This window comes from Eucyclogobius newberryi, unplaced genomic scaffold (assembly GCF_026437365.1).
Source record: "Eucyclogobius newberryi isolate DKJ021-1_F unplaced genomic scaffold, fEucNew1.0.hap1 SCAF_11, whole genome shotgun sequence".
Lineage (NCBI taxonomy): Eukaryota > Metazoa > Chordata > Actinopteri > Gobiiformes > Gobiidae > Eucyclogobius > Eucyclogobius newberryi.
The window spans coordinates 8,388,976-8,416,396 of NW_027315735.1; the positions used below are offsets into that span (position 1 = coordinate 8,388,976).

A 27,421-nucleotide genomic window follows, 5' to 3' on the forward strand; every position below is an offset into this window, starting at 1 on the left:
AAAAGCCCTTTTTTGTGTAAAAGTACTTTTTTGTGTTAAAGTGTGAAGTGGTGTAAAGTAGTTTAATTGTGTAAAATTGCTGAATTTGTGTAAAAGTACTTTTTTGTGTAAAAGTACTGCATGTGTGTAAAAGTACTACATATTTGTAAAAGCACTACATGTGTGTAAGTACTAATTTGTTGAATTCTGAATATGTTGAAAGTGTTTTGAAGTGTGGAAGGGTTAAATATTTGTTGAAAAACTGAATTGTGTTCAATGCCTCATTCATTTCAATGGGAAAAAGTACTGATACTTTTGAAAATACTGCAAAAAGTACAAGTAGTACAAATGTCAAAAGTAATAGCAATAATGAGACAGTGAAAGCGATCGTAATGACGTATAACTTGTTGAAATCAGTTTAAGCGTTAAGGAGTTGAAACGCGCCGAAGTTTTTGATATGGAAAATATAAGAATAAAAAATACAAGAACATATAGTGTCTGCGTGACATCACGCAGACACTAAATAATAATAAAAAACACAAGAACATATAGTGTCTGTGTGACCTCATCACGCAGACACTCAATAATAGGCCCATCACAACAGTAACAAATGACAAAAATTATGTGGAACAATTGACACCAAACTATCTCCTGCTGCTTAAAACAAAGCCTGTTATGCCTCCAGGACAATTTAGTAAAGATGACATATACTCCAGGAAAAGATGGAGACAGGTGCAGTATCTCGCTGACCCTTTCTGGATGGAAAATGGAACAAAGTTAAAAGGAATTTACAACCAGGTGATGTTATTGTCATTGTGGATCACACGGCTCCCAGGAATTCATGGATCCTAGGACGGGTCCTGCAAACACAGCCTGGAAGTAAAGGATTAGTGCATCGTGCCTTATTAAAACTAATTCAATTCAATGTATTCAATTTATTTTTGTAACACCCAAAATCACAACAGCGGTTGCCTCGGAGCGCGACAGTGAAACACAGATTTAACAATGTTCATAGGGACTTGGCAATGTCCCAGCATCCCGTGTCCTTAAACAAATGTTCCAAGCTCCCTTGTCCTTGACCCTCCTTCTTGGCCAGGAAAAAATACAAAATCTCCTTGGGAAAAAGTAGAAACCTGGAGGAGTTCCACAGTGATGGGGGGAACTGACTCCCTCAGACGGACAGGCGGACGCGAGATAGGCAGTGGAGCTGGACCCACTCAGGAGGAGAACCAGTTCTTCGAGGCAGATGAGGAACCGTTCAATGGAGTAGAGACCGTTTCTCCAGGCAGACCATTTCTCCAGGGAGTTGAGGAGCATCAATGTGTCTGTCCCACTCTCTCAGCGGGGTTGGGGAAAGAATAACAGATTGCAAGTGCAATTAAATATAAAATATTGTTTGAGAGAATAAGCAGTCAGAAGCAGAGGATAGTACTCGCTAATAGCTGCCATACTTTCCACAGTATTGTTGCTCTTAGGGCAGCGTAGCAGGGAAACTAGGTTTTTTTTTTTGTTCGTAACTGGCTTGACCATAAGCGATTTCAAAGAAGAATGTTTTAAGCCTGGTCTTAAATGAAGGGACTGTGTCGGCCTCTTTAATGTGGACAGGGAGCTGATTCCATAACACAGGAGCTTGGTAGCTAAATGCTCTACCTCCTACTGTGCTTTTAGAGACTCTTGGGACCACCAGAAGGCCAGCATTTTGAGAGCAAAGAGCTTTCTGTAGCATATTTGAGGTAGGATGGGGCCATGTCATTTATGGCTTTGTAAGTCAGGAGTAGGATTTTAAATTTGATTCTAAACTTGACAGTAATCTTGCTGCTGCATTTTGAACCAGTTGAAAGCTTTTTATGGAGCTTTTAGGACACGCTGCGAGCAGGGAGTTACAGTAGTCCAGCCATCACCAAATGGCGGACCCCGGTCCGAGTGATGGTTCTGTCCGGACCCGTGACCGGTGGTAAATTCACGAGATTTTTTTGTGTACGGCCGTGGCTATATTGTCACAGCGCTGCTACTCCAATAAATACGACAATACGGCATGCCCGGGGTTCAGTCACCTGCACGGGGCTGAACAGCTGTCAGCTCCGCCGCGCGCCGCTCCCTCCGCTGCGCCAGTGAGTGACAAATGATAGAACTTCAGATCGATGTCCATCGCGCTCTTCTTTCCGGGTTTCTCGGTTTCCGATAGAACTTACCTCCGTTTATCTTCCCGTTTGCTGCACTCAACTGCCACATATACCTTCACCGTTTTGATTATTGTAAAGCGTGCAATATCATTAATGAAGTTTTGGGCAGCAGCTCTTCCTGTTAATTCAGAATCCTTTCCTCATCAGAGAAATCAGAGGATTTACAAAGGAAGCGACTCAGACATTCAAGTGGGCACATGCAGGATCTCTACAGCTTGAGCTCATTGATCTGCAGGGAAATGCTGCATTAAGAGAGCATTTGAGACAACTGACCCTGCTACTTTCTGGTTACAGACTGTTTCTGAGAGTGTGTTCCCTGGTCTAACCAAAGTAGCACTGTACACCTTGACTATGATTGGAGCAACTTACAGCTGTGAGTCAGCTTTTTCCACTATGAACATTGTCAAAAACAAGTACCGTTCTAGGCTCAACAATGAACACCTAGATATGTGCCTCAGAATGGCACTAACTTCTTTCCAACCAAGATTTAAATTACTGGCAGGTCAGCCACATGCTCATTTTTCTCATTAAAAAGGTAGGGCCCAGGACCCTATAAGAAAAGTAAAAGAAAAATAATTAAAAGAGAAAAGTTCAGAGAAAAGACTCAGTTCTGTTTGCATTTCTCCCCCTAAAAAGCCACTTGTTTTCTGAAGATGTGGACTTTTTTCTGGAAAAATAGGCCTTCATTTTTTGGGGGCTGGGACCTCCTTATTTTAAGGACAAAGATGAGAGAATGCTAAGTCGATGCTCTGTTTGCACATTTTAGTTTTTATGAGTTATTTAAAAGAACAATTAGTTATTCCACTTTGCACTTTTTTATTTTATTTATTCTGAGGTTTCTGTTTTCTTTAATCTGAAATAAAGGCCTTGAATTTATTTGCCGGGGGACTACTTTTATTTATGGTAAAAGAGATAGTTATGCACCCAGTTCATTTCCTGCATTGGAAATTAACAAGTACAAGTATTGTTGAAACCATATGAAAATGTCGACACAAGCTGGACTTCGGTTCGGACCTTCTACTTGAACAAAATGTAATAACTGGACATCAGTGACTTTTAATTGAATACCCCTGCAGTAGTCTATTCTAGACGTTACAAATGCATGGATAGGTTTTTCAGCATTGCCTTTAGGCAGGATTTTTTCTGATTTTGGCTATATTGGGCAGATGGAAATTTTACAGGCTTGATTTATATGCACTTTAAATGAAAGCTCCTGGTCAAATAAGACTTCACGGTTTCTTACAGTAGAACTGAAGGCAACACTGACATTGTCCAGTGTGACTATCTGTTCAGATAAGGTGTCTTGTAGACGTATAGGTCCTAATAAAATTACCTTGGTTTTTTCAAGGTTAAGAAGCAGATAATTAAGTGTCATCCGGCTTTTTATATCCTTAACACGAGCACTAAGTCTACTTGATCGCTCTGATCGGGTTTCATTGATAAATACAGCTGTGTGTCATCTGCATAGCAGTGGAAGTTAATGCCATGCTTTCTGATAATGTTACCAGCAGCATATAAAGAGTAAACAGAATTGGATCGAGTACTGACCCCTGTGGCACACCGTAAGTTACTTTAGTACAAGGTGAGGAGCTCTGGTTTACATTAACAAATTGATACCTATCCAATAAATAGGATTTAAATCAGCAGAGGGCTGTCCCTCTGACACCTACATCACATTCTAACCTCTGCTGTAGAATGTTGTGCTCAATGGTGTGAAAATTTGCGCTGCGGTCCAACAGAACCAGGATTGAGACCAGTCCGTCGTTAGCAGCTAATAACAAATCATTTGTTACTTTAACTTGTGTGGTTTCAGTGCTGTGGTCGGCTCTGAACCCTGATTGGAAAATGTATATAAGTCATATAAGTTATTGTCCCATCGATGGCGACAAAGCTGTTTAATTACAATTCTTTCAAGGATTTTAGAGACAAAGGGAAGATTTGAAATAAGTCTGTAGTTTGCAATAGGTAAGGATCTAGGTTAGGCTTTTTCAAAAGTGGATTAATGACTGCATGTTTGAAGGACTGTGGAACATAACCACTTTCTAGTGAAGTATTTATTATATCAAAAATAGAATCTATAATTGGGTGGGAAATGTCTTTGAGGAGTCTGCTCGGAATCGGGTCCAGGATACAAGTTGAGGTTTTAGAGGACATAATGGCTGAAGTTATCTCTGCTTGATCAACAGTAGTGAACCTTTCTAGAGTTACTGATGGATTTATATGGGACACTAGTATTACAGCTTGGGCTTGTACAGGGCTAAAAACATCTAATTGATCTCTGATTGTTTTACTTTTATTGTTAAAAAATTGAAGGAAATCATCAGAGATGAGAGTAGCTGGGATTGAGGGCTCTACTGCGCTGTGACAGTTTGTTAGCCTGGCTACAGTGCTGAAAAGAAATCTAGTGTTACTTTTGTTGACGTCTATTAAATTTGAATAGTATCTGGTTTGGGCCTTACGCAGAGCCTTTTTAAAGGACAGCAGGCAGCTTTTCCATGCTTTTAGGGATTCTTCCGTGTGGGAGCGACAAAATGGTCTTTCTAATTGAGTGTCTGCGTGATGTCACGCAGGCACTATATGTTCTTGTATTGTGAAATGTTTTTATTATTATATTTTCCATGATTTTCATTTAGCCAGTTTCAACTCCTTAACGCTTTAACCGATTTCAACTTGTTATACCTCATTACGATCGCTTTCGCAGTAGTACGTGTGCTATTACTTTTGACATTTGAACAACTTGTACTTTTTGCAGAATTTTCAAAAGTATTAGTACTTTTTCCCCATTTAAATGAATTTGAGTGTCTGCAGAATTCTTTAGGGAGGGAGTGGGAGGGAGGGATAGAGAGAGGGAGGGAGGGAGAGAGAGGGAGGGGGGGGGGAGAGGGAGAGACGCAGACACTCCAGCAATGGCTTCAGCCATTGCAGATTTTCTAGTTTTCTAACTTTGTTTATGTGAACGCAGATCTTCATTGTACCATGGGGCGGCGCATTTTGGCCTAGTGACCTTCTGTTTTGATGGAGCTTCAACATCAAAATCAGACTTCAGGGAATTCATGGTCAAGTAGAAAAATGTATCACTTGACGAAAGCTGTTCTCTGCAGGATCACATGACATGTCACTGAATATTGGCGCTATTATTTCTTTGAACTTTGAGATGGAAACCAATGCCATCGGAGAGGGTTCTGAAAGAATTACTGAGAGAGTTATTGAGGTGTATTAAACTAAATTGACTCATGTAATATCTGGCCTGACAATATTCTGGCCTTTAGGAATGTGGTGTTTTCTGCTCTGGTAGTATGACATTGGGGCCCCTTTGATTTACCATCATGACGAGAAGCTGCAGAAACTCCATAGGACGAGGAGAGGAGACCGTATATGGGTGTTTTTCTGGAACAGTTTGTACTTCATGGCGTAACCATGTAGTGAGCTCATTTTGGGGGAAGAGTCCAGTGTTTGAGTTATGGCTCTTTGTGTGTTTTAAGTATAACTATGGGACTGAAGGCTGGGCTCGAGGCTCTTCTCCATTCGGCTGAGAAAGGAGTCCAGACCGTTGCTGTCTGTATTGACTCTGTTCTTGTGATTAAACATTTTCTAAAATCTCAGAGCAAGTGTCAGCAAGTTCTTCTACGAACCACCTCAACACCTTCAATAAACCACATTATCACTCACGTTTACGTGGATATTACACTAAGTTGGATATTAAGTTAGAAAACTCTGTTAAAAACTCTGAATAGGGACCAGGAGGTCGGTAGACAATGAACATAACTCCTTTTTGGTTTCTCATATTTGGACACGTGATTAATAACATGAGGCTTTCAAATGAGCAAAATGCATTTAATTTGCGTTAATTTTAGGACTCACAAGTAGGCTTGAGTGTGAGATCACTGCCACAATACCACCTCGGCCTGTGCTCTAGGCGGTCTTAAAGTTAACATGGGTGGGTGGGGTGGACTCATTTAGTCTTACATAATCATTTTGAAGTCCTTTTGAAGCCAAGTTTCAGTTAGAGCAAAAAGATCTATGTTGTATTCACTAATTCATTAATTAACTAAAAGCAATTTGGAGGAAATTGAACAAATGTTTAGCAGTCCACATTTAATATGCTTATTCATCTGTTTATTTGTATCACTTGTGAGTGTTATTTTCCATCCATCTTCTTCCGCTTTATCAGGGGCCAGGTCGCGGGGGCAGCAGTCTAAGCAGGGACTCCCAGACTTCCTACTCCCCAAACACTTCTTCCAGCTCCTCTGGGGGGGGTCATGAGAAGTTCCCAGGCCACCAGAGAGACAAAGTGCCTCCAGCGTGTCCTGGGTCTTCTACGGGAACTCTTCCCGGTGGGACATGCCCGAAACACCTCCCCAGGGAGGCGCCCAGGAGGCATCTGGAACAGATGCCCGAGATACCTCAGCTGGCTCCTCTCAACGTGACCATAGGTGAGGGTAGGGACGTAGGTTGACCAGTAAATCGAGAGCTTTGCCTTTCGACTCAGCTCCTTCTTCACCACAACTGTCCGATATGCACTGATCCGCCTGTCAATCTCACGTCCCATCCTTCCCTCCCTCGTGAACAAGACCCAGAGATAATTGAACTTCTCCACTTGGGGCAAGGACTCAATACCCACCTGGAGAAGGTAAGCCACCTTTTTCCGGTTGAAAACCATGGCCTCGGATTTGGAGGTGCTGATTCTAATCCCATCTGCTTCACACTCGGCTGCAAACCTTCCCAATGCTTGTTGCAAGGTTTGATGGAGCCATCAGGAAAACATCGTCTGCAAACAGCAGAGATGAGACCCTGTGGTCCCCAAACTGGACACCCTCCGACCCCTAACTGCACCTAGAAATTCTGTCCTTAAAAACTATGAACAGAACCGATGACAAAGGGCCTGGCGGAGTCCAACATGCACTGGGAACAGGTCTGACTTAATGCCAATGCGAACACAGCTCCTGATCCCGTCATACAGGGACCGGACAGCCCAAAGCAAAGGGCCCTGGGCCTCATACTCCCAGAGGACCCCCCAAAGGACAACCCAAGGGACACTGTCGATAGCCTTCTCCAGATCAACAAAGCACATGCGGACTGGTTGGGCAAACTCCCATGAACCCTCGAGCCCCCGATGGAGATTATAGAGCTGGTCCAGTGTTCCATGACCCGGACGAAAACCACACTGTTCCCCCTGAATCCGAGGTTCGACTATCGGTCGGATTCTTCTCTTCAGTACCCTGGAATAGACCTTACCGGGGAGGCTGAGGAGTGTGATCCCTCTGTAGTTGGAACACACCCATCGGTCCCCATTCTTGAACAGAACGACCATCACCCCGGTCTGCCAGTCCAGACGCACTGTCCTCAACCGACTGCGATGTTGCAGAGACGTGTCAGCCAAGACAGTCCTACAGATTTTAGGTACTCAGGGCGGATCTCATCCACCCCCGGAGCCCTGCCACTGAGGAGTTTGCCAACAACTGTCCCTGGTTCCTCTTCAGAAGACGTGACAGTGGGATTAAGTAGGTCCTCAAAGTATTCCTTCCACTGTCCCGACGACATCCCCAGTCGAGGTCAGCAGGTCTCCATCCGCACCGTAAACCGTTCCTCACGCCTCAACGGTTTGCCAGTCGCATAGGAAGACCATTTTGTTTGCCAGGCAAAAACCCGGGGCTGGGAGGAGTTTAGGGAGGCCATGGGTCGGCCCCAAAGGAATTCTGGCAAACCATACATATGTGACCGACCGTGGAAAACATCACAAAACATCACAACGTGGAAACATGTCACCCCGGAGACATTGAGGGTTATTCACAGATTCTGAAAGTGTGAATTCAAAGCTTTCCAATGATGTCTCACTCATGCACATCTGATAATATTTGAGTAAGTTGTGGTCATTTGAATGTATACAACTCTGAATTCCTCTTACTGAGAAAACTGCCTCTAAAGATTCTCACCTGAGTGAGCCCAGAGTCACAGGGGGGCTCATTTGCATCTCATTGGGATAAGCCCTCCTCCCTGTCACACTGACTGTCACACTGACAGACTTGAATCAGAATTAGAAGTTACTATATTAAAATGGAAATACTTGGATTTACAAAAGGCCCCGAATAGCATCAATGAATCAGAATAGGGTTTATTGCCATTTGTCGATAAACAGAATTCACAGGGGATTCAGTACATAATAAAAATGTATTAATCCAAGAATGTGAAAGTTATTTTCACGTTAACAAATCACATCTCTATCATCCAGAAGTCGGAGTTGAATTAAATATTTACTTTTGATTCAGCACCATAAAACACACACATAAAGCACAACCCACAAGTAGCGTGTGTCAATATGCCACTGGGCTAGATCAGAAGGTAGGTTTGACTCAGGGAGGTGCGTGTAAGCAATAATACAAACTAGTGAATCAAAGTGTGGCTGTGCCTTATATATTTACAGTGAAGGTATATATATACACAATTAATCCAATATTTACAAAATGTACTATCTGCAGATGTTCAATGGTTTCATATACTGAAATACTGAAAGGTTCACAATCTATGGTTGTATAAATTGCAATCAAAGTTCAACACGAGATTCAGCATAAAACATCCAGTGTAGGAAGTGCACCCACATATTAAATAACATTTGCACATCTCAATGAAATAGCAATAAAGTGTCCATGAAAGAGCAAGCAACAGAGTTTTTGTATTGTCCAAAAGATAGCGCTGTGACTGATTTGAGAGTGGTGTCTTTTGGGTGGGATCGGACGGCTGAATCAGCCCCTACCATACCGCAGGCGACTCATGTTGAAGGATTTGTAGGTTTGTAAAGTTCAGTGAATCAGTTCGTGTTCCGGGTCCAGGCTGGTCTCAGCTCGCCATCAATTCAATCTTTTGTTCTGGTACCCCACTGGGCACACCTGGCTTGCGGTCAATAGACAGGACCATCAGTGAAATACCCAAACATTAGCTAGCTTCTATGTCATTTAGTTCATCTCTTTAAATTAACAAATAATGCAGTAAATACTTCAGTACATTCATCAATTCAATTGTATAAATACATTATATAAATACCTTTCGTTAAGATAAATAACCGGTTGGTACGGAGCTAACATGTTGATAGCAAGTTTAGCTTCCAACTTAGCCCCACAGCCCGGAGCTAAACGCAGGTTTTGCCACAAAAAATAACGTAATGCATCATAAAACAGACATAAAGCACAACCCACACAGCCTACGGGTCAAGAAATACTACATAAGTATATAATTTGTACAGACAAAACGCAGAAAAATAACCCGATTCAGTGCACCGGAGCAGCATGTTAGCTTAGCATTGCTCCGTGTCTGCTCCAGTGCGGGAGGCGAGACCGCCTAAAAACACAGCGTTAAAGCAATTAGAGTAAAAGTACCTCAGTTCCGTTGCAATGTAGTCCAGTTAATCATCTCTGGAGAAAGTCTGGAGAGTAAATAATGTCTCTGAGAGGAGAAAACAAGGTATCTCCCCCAACCGCATGTGAAGAACACACGGAGGCACGTAGCTGTAGCCATGCGGTTAGCAGCTGATTGGTGGAAATATGTAAACAGTACGTGGCTGAAAAAAGGGTAACGCCCCCCGCGCGGCACACGAAAACTACCCATTTTAAACAGCTTAATGTGTACTTTTAAGGTAATGAATACTGATATCTGAAGCACGGAGGGGCTCCTTTATAACTTGAACTTTCACATAATGCAAAAAAAAACGAAAATCACAAATTTGGGGGGGAAAAAACTAAAACACTGTTTTTCTCAGTTTCACCGAGGCCGACATATACCGGCATTTACGGTGACTTGGCACATATATATATAGATATATATATAGACAAATTCACACATATGTAGGCGGAGTAATATATATATATGTATAGCATTGACAGCTATCCCTACGGCAACCATCACTGAAACCAATCAGCTGATATACAACTCAGCAGCAGTGATCCTTGAGATACTCGGCTATCGTAAGAGCAACCATGAGATGAAATACCCACCATGGAAAAGAAGGTTGGAGGCTAAAATCAAGACAGCTCGGAGAGAGGTGAGCCAACTGTCTGAGGCCCAGAGAGGTGCAATGCGAAAGTAAGTACCCAAGAGGTACAACCAGATGCACATACCTAAAGCACTCAAAACTGCCAAACAAAGGCTCCAAACCTTAGCCAGCCGCCTAAAGAGATACATGAGAAAGAATGAAGCCAGGAGAATAAAAAAAGGTTGTTCTCATCTCAACCGGCGAAAGTGTACGCTCAATGGCAGGGTAATAACAGCAGAGCAGAGCCACTAAGGCTGGAAACTGAACAATACTGGAAAGGCATATGGGAAAGGGAGGCATCCCACAACCGAGATGCACAGTGGCTGATAGCTCTGAGAGACCATCACTACGGCAGACGTACAGGAAAGAGTCTCAGGTATGAAAAACTGGACAGCACCGGGCTCTGACATGATACATGCTTACTGGCTCAAAAAACTCACCTCACTCCACGAGAGCCTAGCAGCCCAAATGAACACACTGCTAAGGGACGAAACTCACCCTGAATGGCTAACCGAAGGGCGTACGATCCTGATCCAGAAGGATCCGTCAAAGGGTACAGTCCCTTCCAACTATCGACCAGTAACCTGTCTCTCCACAACATGGAAGCCCCTGTTGGGCATAATGGCGGCTAAGATAAGTGGGCACATTGATCAATACTTGAGCACTGCTCAGAATGGCATCAGCAAAAATACCAGAGGTGCGAAACACCAGCTCCTGGTAGACAAAACAGTTGCACAGGACTGTAGAACCCGACACACCAACCTGAGCACTGCCTGGATTGATTACAAGAAAGCATACGACTCAATGCCATATACTTGGATCATTGAATGCTTCGAGTTGTACAACATCAATGGGGCTCTAAGAGCCTTCATAGGGAACTCGAAGTTGTGGAAAACCACCCTTGAGGCCAACGGCAAGTGTCCGTCAAATGTGGCATATACCAAGGTGATGCGCTGTCTCCACTGCTGTTTTGCATAGGTCTGAACCCCCTCAGCCAAATAATCAACAAGACTGGCTATGGATACCGACTCAGGAATGGGGCTACCACCAGTGACCTCCTCTACATGGATGACATTAAGCTGTATGCTAAGAGCGAGCGGGACATGCTCTTGACCATGCATGGAGGGTTCCATCCCAAATCCAGCACCCTGAGACTGTACACTAGCCGTAAGGAGGGAGGCTGGGGACTAGTGAGTGTGAGAGCCACAATCCAGGACAAAATGTCCAAGATCCATAAGTATATCAAGGACAAGGCTCCTACAGATGGCGTGCTCAGTGAATGTCTCAGACAATGGGGAATAGAGGATGATGAGGTGCTGGAGGGCCCATCATGTGAGGACAAGCCCCTACATGGGATGTATGACCGGAACATAACTGAAGTGGCTGAAATCACGTAATCCTACCAACGTTTAGAAAGAGCCGGTCTGAAGGACAGCACAGAGGCCCTGATCATGGCAGCACAGGAGCAGGACCTGAACACCAGATCAATAGAGGCCCAGATCTACCACACCAGACAAGACCCAAGGTGTAGGCTGTGCAATGGGGGCCCTGAGACAATCCCGCACATAACTGCAGGGTGCAAGATGCTGGCAGGGACAGCATACTTGGAGCGCCATAACCAGGTGGCTAGCATAGTGTTCAAAAACATCTGAGCAGAGTACGGGCTGGAGACCCCAAGGACAAAGTGGGAAACACCTCCAAAGGTCGTGAAGAACGACCCAGCCAAGGTCCTCTGGGACTTCCAGATACAGACAGTGGTTGTTGACAAGGGTCAGAGGAAAGCCATGGTGGTGGACATTGCAGTACTACGGGATGGTAACATCCGTAATAAGGAACATGAGAAACTAGAAAAATACCAAGGCCTCAGAGAGGAGCTGGAGAAGGCCTGGAGCGTGAAGGTATCGGTGGTGCCCATAGTGATCGGAGCACTTGGGGCAGTGACCCTCAAACTGGAAGAATGGCTTGAGCAGATCCCAGGAAAGACATCGGACATCTAGGTCCAGAAAAGTGCAGTGCTAGGAACAGCAAAGATACAGCACAGAACCCTCAAGCTCCACAACATACATTACATACATTACATACATAATATATATACATATATGTGTCGTGGCTACGACCAATTTATGGGTTAAATCAATAGTTATTTACTTTATTAGTTTCTAACAACGCCACCCTGGATTGGTGCCAGGGACACATACACAGGTAAAGGCAAGCACAGATCGTAGATTGAGTAGACCAGGAGACTCAGATATATGAAAAGCTTACATTTTATTACATTTAAGTTCAGGATGAATAAAACATTTGGATCTTCATTACTAAAATTCAGTAGACTACCTTCTCATCCTCACCTCACTCACCTCATTAAAGTAAAACAGCAGCCCAGATTGTCCCCTAGGGCACTTAGCCCAATTACCCTACCAGAGGTTGCGCTGGTCCATGTAGTAAGCTGGGCCCTGGTACAGTCCCACAGTCCTACCAGACCCGACACTTAGAAACTCCAAACTGTAGTATGTTACAGTCTGGACACTTGGAGGGAAGTTTGGAGTTTTGGGTCGAAGAGGAGACCCGCGGAGTTACCAATCCTAGAATGTACAATATTTTGGAAAATTAACCCTAATATGAATGTCCAGAACCGTGCGCAACAAGTGAGGGAGAGAGTAAGAGCGATACATACCGATGCTCAAATCTGCTTTTTGACCATTTACCATTCACAAAAGAATCTCAAATACCTCAAAAATTGACAGTTTTTGTGTGGATGTGGATTTGATTGGGGCAAACTCCACAGAGCTCGGCGGCAGGCACACACCTGGCGAGTCATCTACCCGTCTACCCATATGAAATTGTCACACACCCGAATCACCCGGTGTTTCGTTTTGACATGCTCAAACTTCCATGTGTACGTACAGTGCCCACATCATGTGAAATAAAACATACGCTGGTTTCAAGAGCATTAAGCCATGGTCATTGAACCTTGTTCAAATGTTCAATGACAGGGCAATTTTGTCAGAGAATCCAAGTTTTCACTAAAGATCCACGACCCTGCGTCTCTGCTGCAGTGACTCTCTGTGTGTCAATCAAATCAACTCATTATCACCTCATTCAGAACTCCTCATTGTCCTCACATGGGGAAATGGAGCGGTGGTGGAAGTTTGATGTGAGGTGTACTTGTCTGCGCCGATTTCTGCTCCAGGTGTGATCCGTGAGGAGGAAATGACCTGCTGTAGTGCTTAAGGAGGGTTTTATAAATGTATCCATGATGTGAAATTTGGGGTTGTTCCACACATACTATTTTAGTCAGCGTTCCATGTACTGTTTTATAAATGAGATCCCAGGTAACATCTGTTCAATTTAGAATTGTTTATTACAATAACCTCAAAGAAAAGAAAAGAAAAATACATTGAGCCAATCAAATGTCATTGGCAAAGTGCTCATTTTGTCTGCTTTCAATGTAAATGGGGCAAGTGATATGGTATGTAGGGCTGATATTGGTCACAGGTTTTACATCAGTTCTATGATATTCCTAAACATGTTATTACTTGTAAATTTAACTTCTAGTACAATAAAAATAATAAACAATGTTGATATATATGTATTGTTAGTGCTTTCTCCAGCATTTAATCATTTAATAACAGCATAGAATCCTTTTGTTATGTAGAATATTTATGTCAGCCTGCTGTGCGAGTCTGCTGTACGGGGCCAGTGTGGGCAGGTCCTGTCAGGTGAGTCTTCTGTACGATGCCAATGTGGGCGGGGCCTGGCTCCGCTCCTCCTTCACTCTGTTTGGCTCTGAGCTCTGGGCTGGTGAATTGAATAGCCGGTCGTCATCTGCTGCTGTGCATATAACACACATTAAATTAGGTTCAGAAATAGCAGGAGAGATCCAAGTTTTGCTTTACTATTTTTTGTAACCAAAACTTATTCAGCAGGCTATTGCGTTCACATTCTAGAATTTGATGTGATAATCTCAGGTGGGGGTAAGGGCCAATTTACCTCTATGTTATGTTTCAAGAATCCTTTCAACAATTGCGTCTTTGGAGTTGAGTAATGGCACCATTACCAATCAATCACTTTTTTATTTATACTGACAGAGAAGACATTGCACTTTGAGCCTGTTTTGGTTCATGTGGACAGGCCCTGTAATTACAGAGACATGAATCATAAAATAGATCAACAAATCTGCAATCTGACAAAGTTCTGACCTGCTCAAACTCAATTTTAAAGGACAAATATGCATTACTTCTGTTAGAGAGATAACTTACAACATGGTGGACTGTAAGGTGCTGGTTCAGGTGTATAGCTGACACTGCTCTAGCCCCGATGGATATTTGGATAGGTGAAAACAATGAGGAAACACGGGGATGGGGTCAGGAGCTTTATTGAACCTCACACTTTATTGAACCTCTGGCGGGCTCTTCTTCTTCTTTGGTGGTGTTTTATGACGGTAGGTATCCACATTACCGCCATTCTTTAGAATTTATTCTTTAGACAGCCGCAGTTGAACGTGGACAGGAGATCAGCGATTGTAGTGTCTTCTTCCTCCTCCTCTTCTTTTTTATTTTCAGATACAAAACAGTAACAAAACTTGACAACAAGAATAAACAAAACAAAAAAATGCAAAAGACAGACCACACAGACATTAGACATTTGACAATTAGAGGGACAAACTGTCTATAAACTTCAGAGCTGGGTGATTGTGTGTGTGTGTGTGTGTGTGTGCATGTATACATGTGTGCGTATATGTGTGTGTGTGTGTGTGTGTGTGCGTACATGTGTGTGTGTGTGTGTGTGTGTGTACATGTGTGTGTACATGTGTGCGTGTGTACATGTGTGCGTGTGTGCGCGTTTGCATCTACATGTTTGGGTGTATGCATAGATGTAGCCGTGTTTGCATGTGTGTATGTTTGTTTGAAAAAAAGTTTAAAAAAATATATATATATATTATTACCATTCTCACCATGCTACCATATGCAGAAGTCCCGCCTGCAATAATGTTTGTTCTATTTCTAGCCATATAATATCAGATTGGGTGGGGTCAGTCCATTTGTAAATGTATTGCAGTTGGTTAGCCAATGAGTAATATTGAAAATGTTGTGCTTCTAGTCCTCCTTGAGCTTTGTTTTTCTGTAGAGTACTAAGTTTAATCCTTGGTGTTTTATTTTTCCAATAGAAGTGAATGATAATGGAATCTATAGATTTAAACCAGGTGAGTACGGGGTGGGTTGGGATCATGTTTATTTTTGGTAAAATTGTCATTTTTATTGCCGCTATCCTGCCAATTATGGAGAGGGGAAGGTTGAGCCATCGAAGTAAGTCTTCTTCTATTGTCTTTAGCAGTGGTGTGAAGTTGAGTGTTATCAACTCTGACAGCCTGGAGGAAATCTTGATACCTAGGTAAGTGACATGATCACGGCATATAGGAATGGGTGATTGGTGGGATGCCACATCTCAGTTTTTATGTAGTGGGTGATTTATTCCAATTAATTGCATAATCTGAAATTTTGGAAAAAGACTGAATTGTTTTGATCATTTCTTGAACAGATGTATGAAGTTCTTGTATAAATAGGAGAATATCGTCTGCATATAGTGAGATTTTATGGGCTTGTGCTGTTTCAATACCTTTGATGGGTTTAGGCAGATAGCTGCTGCTAGGGGATCAATAAAAATTGTGAATAGAGACGGAGAGAGTGGACATCCTTGCCTTGTCCCCCTGTCTAGTTTGAAGCGTTGTGATGTTAGTCCATTGGTTGTGACTGTGGCAGATGGTGATGTATAGAATCTTGATCCAGTTAATAAATGACTCTCCAAAGCCAAATCTTTGTAGTGTGGTGAATAGAAATTTCCAGTTTGTTTTATTATCTTCCTCTTCTTCTTTGGTGGCATTGCATGCCAGTTAGACTTTGTTCTTTAGACGTTATTCTTTAGACTTCAGTGACAGTGTCCTTCTTCTTCTTCTTCTTCTTTAGTGGTGTCCCATGGCGGCCGGCATCCACCGCCATTCTTTAGGCTGTATTCTTTAGACTTCCACCAGCACATGCCTGCAAATAAGGAATTTCTTTACCCTGATTCTCCAAATGGGGAATTCCTTTACTCTGACTCCTATGTAGTATGTTTTCTACTTCTGCCCACTCCAGGCCTCCTTGTTCCAAGGTATCTTCCTGCAGCTTTAGCAGTTCAGTTATTAACATCTACCATGAAGAGGAAAAAATCCTTCCTTTTCATAACCAAAATAGCTTAAGCACTCTCGGAAGCTTCACCCTTGGAGGCCTCGCACTTGGAAAATTCACCCTTGGGAGCTCCACACTGGCTATGAGCAACGCTGGCTTCTCAGAATCAGAATTCGGTCGAACCCAGGTTAAGAACCACTGAGTTAAAGTAACTTAAGTGTATATTATACGCACAAGAAGAGGCTAGGGCAATGATTAAACAGTGCAGCATATGGAGAAGTAATGACAGGTAAAGTGATTTCAGAGAGGATTGCTCTAGAGATGTTTGACATTATATTACAGCATTGCACATGTTTACAAGAGTGGTATTACATTCTCGGGGCTAACAGTTTTAGCAGTGTTCATTGTAGTGTTGCGTCTGACAGCAGCAAGGAGGAAAGACCTACGAAACACGAGAGTGGATGAGTCGGTCATGAAAGCTGCTCTCCAAAGCTGACAGGGTGTCCTGCAGGGGGTGAGGTGAGAGCATTGTTTATTCTAATACAGGATTTTTTTGTTTGTTTTTGTTTTTAATTCACAAGCTAAAGTTAACCAGAATGCATGAAATTTAAAGTGATGGTAAAAGAAATTCTGGGAGAAATAGCTTTCACCCCTGCCTGGCCACCCCAGTAAAGCAATAGATAATAGCACGCATTTTCTTAATGTGCACAAAGTGTGTGAGAGTACAGGCACACAAGAGGTAAACATGACAACTGGGATAGTTCGCACTTCAGAGTTGAATTGTGGAAGCAGTAAATTAAAACAGCAGTGTAAAACCACTACTGTTTAGTATTTTATGATCTGCTGAATGGGCCAAAAACAAATGAGAAGAGTGCTCGAACGTTGTTTATTGATTTAGAATCAGTTTAACGGTTAAGGAATTCCTTTCCATTGTATCCTGTTAGCGCTTGCTGCTAAGGAACAAGCAGATAATCTTTATGAATTGCGCAATATTTGACAAATAGTCACTTATTGATAACAGGTATGGCGGGATTCAGCTTTAAAACTGTAGTTCATGTAATTGTCAACTTTTCTCACCAACCTATGATAAATATTTACCCACCAAACTCATAATTAGAAAAACACTAAGCCTGTCATATGCACTCAGTAATATCTGGTTGAAATTTTAGCCAGCCCCGGAGCCTCACTTACCTCTCCAGGTCCACACAAGCTCTGTGTTCCCAGGGTCGCACTGTGGAACCAGGCTCTCCTGCAAAAGACATATCGAATTAAGTTCACATCTCGTTTTCCTCCTCAATCTCCTTCTCATCCTTTCCACAATCTTGCTAGAGCTCTTAAAGGCGTAATGGACAATTTTTTGCCGATTTGAGAACTCAAGCGGAAGTGCGCATGCGCACTCCCCCCGTGCGGACGAAGAGAAAAGCCTCGCGGCCACACATCGACAAATCGCATCTCTCGTCTCTCGTTTCCGTTTCTTCTGAGCCAGCTCGAACTGTCTTTCTCCGTCTTAATTTTGTCCTGTACACTGAGGGAACTATATTATGATAGATCCATTCGCTTAGACACAGGGAAACGTGCTGGGGACGAGCCGACGAGGCTGCAGCTGTGCAATAGGTGCGTTCTATGATTGAAACGTGGCAGGACTAATTGGCAGTCCAAGCCACGAGGAAATGAGACTCAGATTTGGGCCAAAAAATCGTCCATTCCACCTTTAACTGAGGAGGAGCTACACACCATGGCAAGATGATTGGACAAGAGAGAACAGACTCCGGTACATAGCAGAAAATATTTTTTCACCTATTGCTGACTTGATCATGTGATAAACTGCTGTATTTCAGTAATGGTAGCTTGTATGCAGGGGTGAAATTCTGAGTTTGCTGTAGGGGGGGCGGTGAATGCCAAAAAACACTCACACAACAATTTTAGGGGCAGTGATTCATTAATTATTATTATTATTATTATTATCAGTAATAACAACAATAATTAAAGCAGCGTGCAGTGATAAAGGCCCTCACCCCACTTACGACCGCGGGGTACAAGCCTTCACCACAAAAGGAGGTACCAACTTCATACTATTTCATTCAACATTTTCACCACAGCATGTTCGAGATAGTTATGTCCCCATTGGCTTTTATGTTCAGTGTGATGTCGAGAATAAATTTCAACTGTTTATGTCATAGTACATTTCTTCATCTGATTCAAAATACTTGTAAACCAAGACGCATATAAATCTATGGCAATATTTGCCAGATTGCCACGGTAACATGCTTGCAGCTAGAGGTTTGCCGTCATTGGTCTTTTTTGTTTAGAATGACAAGAAATTAAGATAAGTAAGATAAATTATCCTATCTTTAGTTCAGGAGCAGGACCACACCCCTTTCTTTTCTTTTGCCCGTAGGTTTTATTGGACAGGACTGATGAGAATGAAATGGACTTAACCACTCGACCACTGGGCATTACTGGACCACACCCGTTTCACGCCCTTTCCTGTGGCTACACTATTTAGGCATCCAGGTCACACACATCAGCGTTCGTGACTTATTTTATTTATTTATTTTATTGAAAGAAAAACACAGATCAATCAAAACTTGTGTGTAAATAAAGATATAGTCCAGTAACATTGTCAACAACAGCGACGGCAGGGAGAAGAAAAAGAAAAAGAGAGGAAGAAGAAGAAAAAAAAAAAAGAAAAGAAAAAAAGTGCGGAGTGGGCGGTACCAGAGAAAATACTAAGTCTGTATTGTTTGAGATTACGGTTTATAGAATGATGCATCCAGATGAAAATAAAATACAAGGTTAAAGCACACCTGATCCATAATGTGAGTCCCATTTCGTCCAGTTTATGTCAAATTTGTTCATTTCCAAGTTCAGTCCATATGTGATTTTTTTCTATTTTCCATATGTCCATTATGATTTCGGTCCAGTCCTTTATTGTTGGTGCAGTTTGTGTCATCCATTTTTTTCCCGGCCGCCAAAAGTATCCTCCAGAGAAATCCATTCCCATTGTCTATAACAGGGGTTCTGAGACCCAAATACATGGATCTAAAGTATGATGGGATTGTAGTGTATTGTAGTGTAAGATAGTGCCTTTTTATTTTTTGTCCAATAAGTCTGTACAACAGGGCAGTCCCAAAATAAATGATAATGATGTGCCTCCTGGCAAAAACAATTCCTCCAACATTCAGCCCCTCCCTGTGAGGAATGAGAACTTTGACAAGGTGTTATAAAGAAACAGGTCACATTCTTCCAACAGAACATTTAATTTTTAATGTATTTGGTAGATTGGTTGTCCAGGTTGTTAATGCATTTATATACTTTAGATATGATTCCCCTTTAGAGTTCCGATTTGTATGCCTTGATAAAGAGTTCAGTCAGGGGGTTATAATTATCATTGGTTTGTTTTATTTCCTGGTTGTAACAACTTCGTATTTGTAGATATCTATAAAAGTCTTGTTTCTCCAAGCCAAATGTGTTTTTCAGTATATCAAAGCTTTTCATCTGATTGTCTTTCACAATCTGGTAAAAAACTGAAATGCCTTTTGTTATCCAGGTCTTAAATCTCAAGTCTGTGCCATTTGGCTTAAAACCTTGGTCATAAGCCAACCAGCCCAAGACTTTAATATCTTTGTTTAATTTATATGTTTTGAGTAGCTTTTTCCAGGTCATAAGCACAGATTTTACCCATGGATTCTCAATTTCCTCCAAGTGATTGAGCCGATTTGCATCTGCCAGTAAGGCCTGCACAGGGACCCCTGGCACGACATCATGCTCAATACTTTTCCATTGTGCCTCATATTCCGGGTCACACCAGCACAGCAGTGCCCTGATTTGAGCTGAAATATGGTAGTTTTTCAGACAGGGTCGGCCCCAACCCCCTTTTTCTTTTGGTAATTGTAGTCCTAAATCGGATACAGGGTTTTTTACTCTGCCATATAAATCTTGAGATTGTTTTATTCCATTCATTGAACAGCTGGTTGGGGACGGAAATTGGAAGAGTCTGGAATAAATAGGTAAATCTGGGCAGAACATAAATTTTTATAGTTTCGATTCTTTGACTTAGACTTAAGTGCGGGATAAGGTTCCATTTTTCTAGGTCATTCTTTATGGAGGAAAAGAGGGGGATATAGTTTTTATGGAGAACCACTCCTAGATATTTGAGGGAGTCCGTTTGCCATTTGAATGGGTAGGTCTTTCAAATGTCGAAGGGGGTTGCCACTAAGATAGGATTTCAGTTTTTTGTATGTTCAGTTTGTATCCGGACATTGGGCCAATTTTGTCAAGAAAGTTTATGACTTCAGGTATTGATTTATCTGGCTTGGTCAGATACAGCAAGACATCATCTGCGTAACAGGCAATTTTATGTTCCTTTCCATAAATTGTAACACCATAGATTGTTTCCGATTGTCTGATATATTGGCCAGTGGTTCCAGGTACAGGGCGAACAAGAGGCGAACAACCCTGCTTCTTTCCAAAGTCAAAGGGTCGGTCAAGTAGCCGTTGACTTTGATTCTTGAGGTTGGACTATCATAAAGAGCCCCAATATTTTTTATTAGTAGATCATCTATTTGGAATTTGCGCAACACCTCAAATAAATAGGGCCAGCTAACAGAGTCAAAGGCTTTCTCGGCATCCAAACTTATTATTACTGCCTTGTTTTGTTGTGTTTATATGTGGTTCATTATATGTAACGTTCGTCTTATGTTGTCTTGTGTTTGTCGTTTGTTTATGAATCCTGTCTGGTCATTTTGAATTAATTTGGGGAGTACTTCCATTCAGTAGTTCCATTCTTTTGGACATGATCGAGGTATATAAACGATGGTCCACATTCAAAATTGAGATTGGTCTATATGAGGCAGGGTCCAGTCGGTCCTTCCCCTCTTTAGGTATAAGGGATATGATTGCTTCCTTCCAGCTCGATGGGATCTGGGCTTTTTTAAGAGCTCAGTTAAAAGTTGATAAGAGCAGAGGGGTAAGTGTATCTGAGGTGAACCCATCATTCCCTGGGGATTTATTGTTTTTCTGTCTTTTAATTGCCTTTTCAATTTCAACAACAGTTATTTCAGCACCTATTTTTTTGTTTTGCTCTTCCATCATAGCTTCTGTTTTTTGTAGAAGGTTTCAAATGATGATTGTATTGGATCTTGTTTAGTTAAGATCTCATTGTTCTGGCTGTCTCATATTTTGAAGATTGTTCTCTCTGCCTGTTGTTTTCTAAGCTTCTATGATAATAATTTAGAGAATTTTGAACCGCTTTCATAATATCTTTGTCTAATGAACAGCATTTTTAAAATTATTTCTTGTGAGGCAAGTTCATTAATTTCTCTTATTTTTTTAATTTCCTGTAGGATTTGGGGGTTCTTGTTTACTGCGTGTTCAGTTTCCAAACCTTTTAATTTTTTCTGTCAATCGTTTTGTTTTTCTTGCTTTTGTTTCTTTTTAGCTGAGGCAAAAGCAATTGCTTTGCCCCTCAAAACAGCCTTGGCTGCGTCCCAAATGATGGGTGGGGAAACTTCGCCATAATCGTTTTCCTCTACATAAGTCTCAATGTCTTTAGACATTTTTTTTTTAAACTGAGGATCATTGAATAGACTAGTATTGAGTTTCCAGAGTGTGTTTTCCCATTTATGTTCCAGCTCTATTGTGAATTAGATGGGGGAATGGTCACTTGAATCTATTGTACCAATGTCCGCCTCTGTGATTTGTGACCTGTCTTTGTTAAAAATGAAAAAATAGTCTATTCTAGTATATTTATTATGTGGGTTAGAGAAGCGTGTATATTGGCATACGTTAGGATTCATCTCTCTACAGATGTCAATTAGCCCAATATTATTTATTAATTTACGAAATTGATTATTTATCGATCTACCACGTGACTTATTTTCAAAAATAAGAGAATTTAATCTAATATTTAGATGCATATTCTAAACTGACTTAATTGTATGGTTGAGTCAGCAAGATGATCTCGGAGTGTCACCATCAGCCTCCCCGTGATTTCCGCCTCTGCATCAGCCCCCCGTGATTTCTGCCTCTGCTTGTATGTTAAACCAAAATAAACAAAGCCAGCAAAACAAAGCTAAAACAAGTTAGCAACAGCCATTTGCTGTTATCGACATATAGCACTCGCGGGACGAACCAAAATGTTATACTTAAAGAGCATAATGCAGAAAAAGCAGATGATACAACAGAAGTACTTTCCTGTTTACTCTAGCTTTAGCCACACAGTGCCAACATGTTTTTTTAATTGCAGTGATCAGCCTTATTTTTAGTAAGTATAATTCCTGTACAATTATTATTTTATTTATTAGTTTTATTAGGCTATGAAAACAGTTGTTTGGGTGATGTAATTCTGCCTTTGGACCTGCATATGGGCCCCGAGCACTGCTATAAAAAAAAAAAAAAACATTCCATAGTGCTTTAAGTGAACTGGTCTGGGAGTCAAGGGCGTGTTGTGGCTTTCGTTAAAAAAAGAAAAGAAAAAAAGAGCAAAGAACACTCATGGGCGGGACATTTTAGTCGGACTCAAATTTTAATTACTCTACCCTTATGCTAACTTATTTGACTCAGACTTGCACCTACAAACCTGACTTTGATTTGAACCAGTCCTAAGTGACTAACTCTGAATCAAACAATATAGACTTGAGAGTGACAGAATAAATTAACTGATATCCACAAGCTTAAAATCATTGCACAATGCAATTTATATAGCTGGCCATCAGACTTTTGGAATGACTGTTCATGAAAATTGTACTGCAAAAAGCCTTAGGGGTCGTACCAGTCCAGTAGTGGCATCATAGCAGCCGCAGAAGGGCAGACTGCGACAGGACACAAAGATGATGGCGGAAGAGAGCAGCAGGCCCAGCACACAGCACAGGAAGATGGTGGCATTAGCTCCTTTGACCATGCGGTGCAGCACAAACGTCTGATGGAGCACACAAGGAAGCAAGCAGTTCAGTGTATATGGGAGAACCATTTTCAGACAGGAAATGATGTGTGATAATTGTGTACAGGGACAAATTTGCAAAGTTGATAGAAGTTGTGTTTAGTGCATTACTTTTCCCATATTTGTTTGTTACAGCCGTTATTCCAAAATATATTAAATTAATTATTTGCCTCAAAATTCTACAAACAATAACCCATCATGACAACATGAAAGAAGGTTGATAGAATGATTTGCAAATTAAAAAGAAGCATATGTATTCAAGTATTCACAGTGTTTTAAATGACACTCAACATTGAGCTCTGGTACATCCATTTCCACTGATCATGCTTGAGATGCTTCTGCAACTTGATTGGAGTCAGTCTGTAGTATGTTCAGTTGATTGGACATGAATGGAAAGCACACACCTGTCTATATAAAAAGTCCCACAGCTAACAGTGCATGTCGGAGCAAAAACCTAGCCATGAAGACTTTTTCTACCTCAGAGACCGGATTGTATCAAGGCACAGATCTGGGGAAGGGTAAAGGGGACCTAATTGTAAACCAATCTGAGGGAAACCTAATCTGTGGCGCAATTAGAATTTTTGCATCCAAATCACCATAGCCATAGCCTCGAAAAAAGAAACAAAGGGAGGAACAGCTAAAGGATCTTAAAGAAACATTGTATCCGTGATTTGTCCTTTCGGTCATTACCCAAAGTTCATGACCATAGGTAAGAGTAGGAACGTAGATTGACCGGAAAATTGAGAACTTTGTCTTTCGACTCAGCTCCTTTTTCACCACAATAACTGCAGATGCTGCACCGATCCACCCGTCAATCTCACGTTCCATCTTTCCCTCACTCGTGAACAAGATCCCGAGATACTTGAACTCCTCCACTCGGGTTAAGGACTCCCCACCCACCCGGAGAGGGCAAGGCACCTTTTTCCAGTTGAGGACTATGGCCTCTGATTTGGAGGCGCTGATTCTCATCCTAGCTGTTTCCCATTCGGCTGCAAACCGTCCCAGTTGCAGGTTTGGGTTTGATGGAGCCATCAGGAAAACATCGTCTGCAAACAGCAGAGATGGAATCCTGTGGTCCCCAAACCGGTCACCCTCCAACCTGACTGCGCCTAGAAATTCGGTCCATAAAAACAATTAACAGAACCGGTGACAAAGGGCAGCCCTGGCGGAATCCAACATGCCTTGGGAACAGGTCTGACTAACTGCCGGCAATGCGAACACAGCTCCTGCTCCGGTCATACAGCCCTGCGCAAAGGGCCCCGGACTCCATACTCCTGGAGCACCGCCCCAAAAGACATCCCGAGGGACACGGTCAAATGTGTTTTCCAGATCCACAAAGCACATGTGGGCTGGTTGGGCAAACTTCCATGAACCCTCCAGCACTCGATGGGGAGTATAGAGCTGGTCCAGTGTTCCACGACCAGGACGAAAACCACTCTGCTCCTCCTGAATCCGAGGTTCGACTATCGGTCGGAGTTTCCTCTCCAGTACCCTGGAGTCTCCCCACAACCCTGGAGTCTCCCCAGAGAAGTGTCAACCAAGACAGTCCTACAACATCCAGTGACAGTGGGATTAAGGAGGTCCTCAAAATATTCCTTCTACCATAAACGGTGTTGGTGAAGCATTGCTTCCCCCTCTTGAGGTGCCGGACAGTTCGCCAGAATTTCTTTGGGGCCGAAGGATAGCTTTGGTAATGGAGAACTCCTCCCAGCCCTGGGTTTTTGCCTCTGCGACAGCACAAGTGCTGCGATAGGACAGGAAAATTAAAAGATTATAGGAAAAATTAATGACCTGACCTCACAGGAAAATTGTTATGAAAATGCTCTTTACCAAACAAAGCTATTATAAGAGTGGAAATTTTCTAGATTATTATCTTGGAAATTTAGAAAACAGCAAGCTAAAAGAACATTTTAAAATAAATACAGGACTGGCAAAGTAATACAATCTTAAGCAAACAAGACCAAATTCAATCAGCATTTGAATCCTTCTATAATAAACTGTTCTTTAAAATTTCAGGAGATAAAGAGGAGGAAATAAATTATTTTCTGGACACCCTCAATTTGCTCGTTGAGCCTGAATAGCAAAAATAATAAAATAGGAGCGGAAATAACTGTGTTGGAAATACAGGATGCAATCAATAATATTAAAGAACAATAAATCTCCGGGGAGTGATGGGTTAACCTCAGGGTGGTATAAAGCTCTAAAAGACACACTTATCCCTTTACTATTCATTTGTGTAATGCCCAAAATCACAAAAATAAAGGAATATCTTATCTTATCTTATCTCTGAGGGCGACAGTGAAAAACTGTCCTTAGAGCCTCCTTCTTGGCCAGCAAAAACAAAAAAAAACCTCTTTCAACATTGTTTAACTGGGCACTTAAAAAGCATGCCGTGATTGTGTTTGTATTTGTGTTTAGTTGATGTCCGCTTTTCGTTTATTTTTATTAATTATCTCTGGTTTGTTCTGTTTATGATTTTTTTTTTTTTAAGTGATAGTTTTTCCCCCCGTTTTTTAATAAAATCATGTATTGCACGGAAGGTTCTCCTGCTTGAGTCACATGTCCAGGACTGTCTGAAGTTTGCCAATGACCATCTGAATGATCCAGAAGAGTCATGGGAGAAAGTCATCAGGTCAGATAATACCAACATATAACTTTTTGGTATAAATTCCACTCATTGAGTTACATCCCTACTGTGAAGCATGGGTGTGAAAACATCATACTTTAAGGGTGCTTTTCTGTACAGGGACAGTGGCTCCGTAAGAAGCATATCTAGGTTCTGGAGTGGCCCAGCCAGCCTCCAGACCCAAGGGAAGGAGCTGAAACCCAAAACATGGTAGCTCTAGAGAAGATCTGTGTGGAGTGGGCCAAAATCCCTGCTGCAGTGTGTGCAAACCTGATCAAAATTTACAGGAAAAGTTTGACCTTTGTAATTGTGAACAAAGCTTCTGTACTAAAATATTAACTTTGATTTTCTCAGATGTTCAAATACTTATTTGCAGCAATAAGATACAAATAGATATTTTAAAAATCAAAGTGCTATTTCTGGATTGTATTTTACTTTTTAGATTTGGTCTCTCTCTAAAAAATTCAGACCCCTCCATAATTTCTTAGGCGGCGAACTTGCAAAATCGCAGGGTGTTCAAATACTTATTTTTCTCACTGTAGATTTCAAGGCTTCTGATGATGTCATCCAATCGAGGTTAAGGTCCCCTGCTAATACTGACCCAGTTTCCTAAACAAGAGACAGCGGAACTTATTTGGAACTTACAGCGAACTCCGTCATGGAGGGTAGGCCTACTATACATGAAAAATGTACTGGTAGGCCTATAGTGCCAAGTGTCTCTATCCCTTCTTCTGAAGCCCAGGCTGATACATCACAAGGCAATACAAAACTACAAAGCTTCCTGTGAACACCAAACTATATTGCAGTGGCATCCAGTGATTTTTTCATTCAGGCAAGCAGAAAGTCAAGTTGTCACGATACTACAATTTCAAACTCTATTTTGATAGTACGGAAAATACTTTATTCTCTAGATTTAAAATGCTCTTTTGACATGAATAATGGAAGGTGCTATGATGAATTTTAAAAATGAATGAAATTGGCTTACACAAACTGCATGAAATCAGTAAGACACTGCTAGACATACTGCTCACAAACTGTTTCACTAACAAACTGATTTCACTCACAAAAATAGCCAACTCGCCTCATTAATGCATCAATTAACCCTAATTATTGAGTAAATTTGAACGAGTGACATATTACTGCTTTAGTGCAACGGGTAACTACACAAAACAATATTTATGACGAGATATTCACAATAACACCGTACTTTATGACAAGATATTCACAATAACACCGTACTGTTCAGGCAGATGCACTCATAATCATGACTCATTTGCCACAAACGTAACCTTAAAAATATCTATGCGTTACAACAGCCGTGATAAAACTCAACTGTCACTCCCAGATGCAAATCAAACCATGTCTTTCCTGAAGAAAATCGTGTTGTGTCAGATGAACGCTCCTCTGCCATTTCACTTCTCAACACAGAATCTTCCATTTCGCCATACTTGCTCACTATGTCATTAAATGACTGTCTGTATTCATAACTAACTTCCAAATAATTAG

At 41.7% G+C, this 27,421-nt stretch overlaps 1 protein-coding gene across 3 annotated transcripts in view; it reads right to left on the reverse strand.

The window, feature by feature from the left end:
- Positions 1-13,578: 13,578 nt before the first annotated feature.
- The window catches only part of LOC140346749 (uncharacterized), a 44,169-nt gene continuing 30,326 nt past the window's right edge, over positions 13,579-27,421 (reverse strand). For 2 of the 3 annotated variants that reach the window (XM_072432953.1, XM_072432938.1), the window contains 3 exons: positions 23,122-23,268; positions 17,541-17,598; positions 13,579-14,016 (listed from right to left, as the gene is read on the reverse strand). In XM_072432953.1, the coding sequence (XP_072289054.1) occupies positions 13,901-14,016; positions 17,541-17,598; positions 23,122-23,268 (321 nt within the window). In that variant the 3' untranslated portion in view covers positions 13,579-13,900. The remainder of the gene's footprint in view (positions 14,017-17,540; positions 17,599-23,121; positions 23,269-27,421) is intronic. The other variant, XM_072432945.1, reaches the window with a different exon arrangement.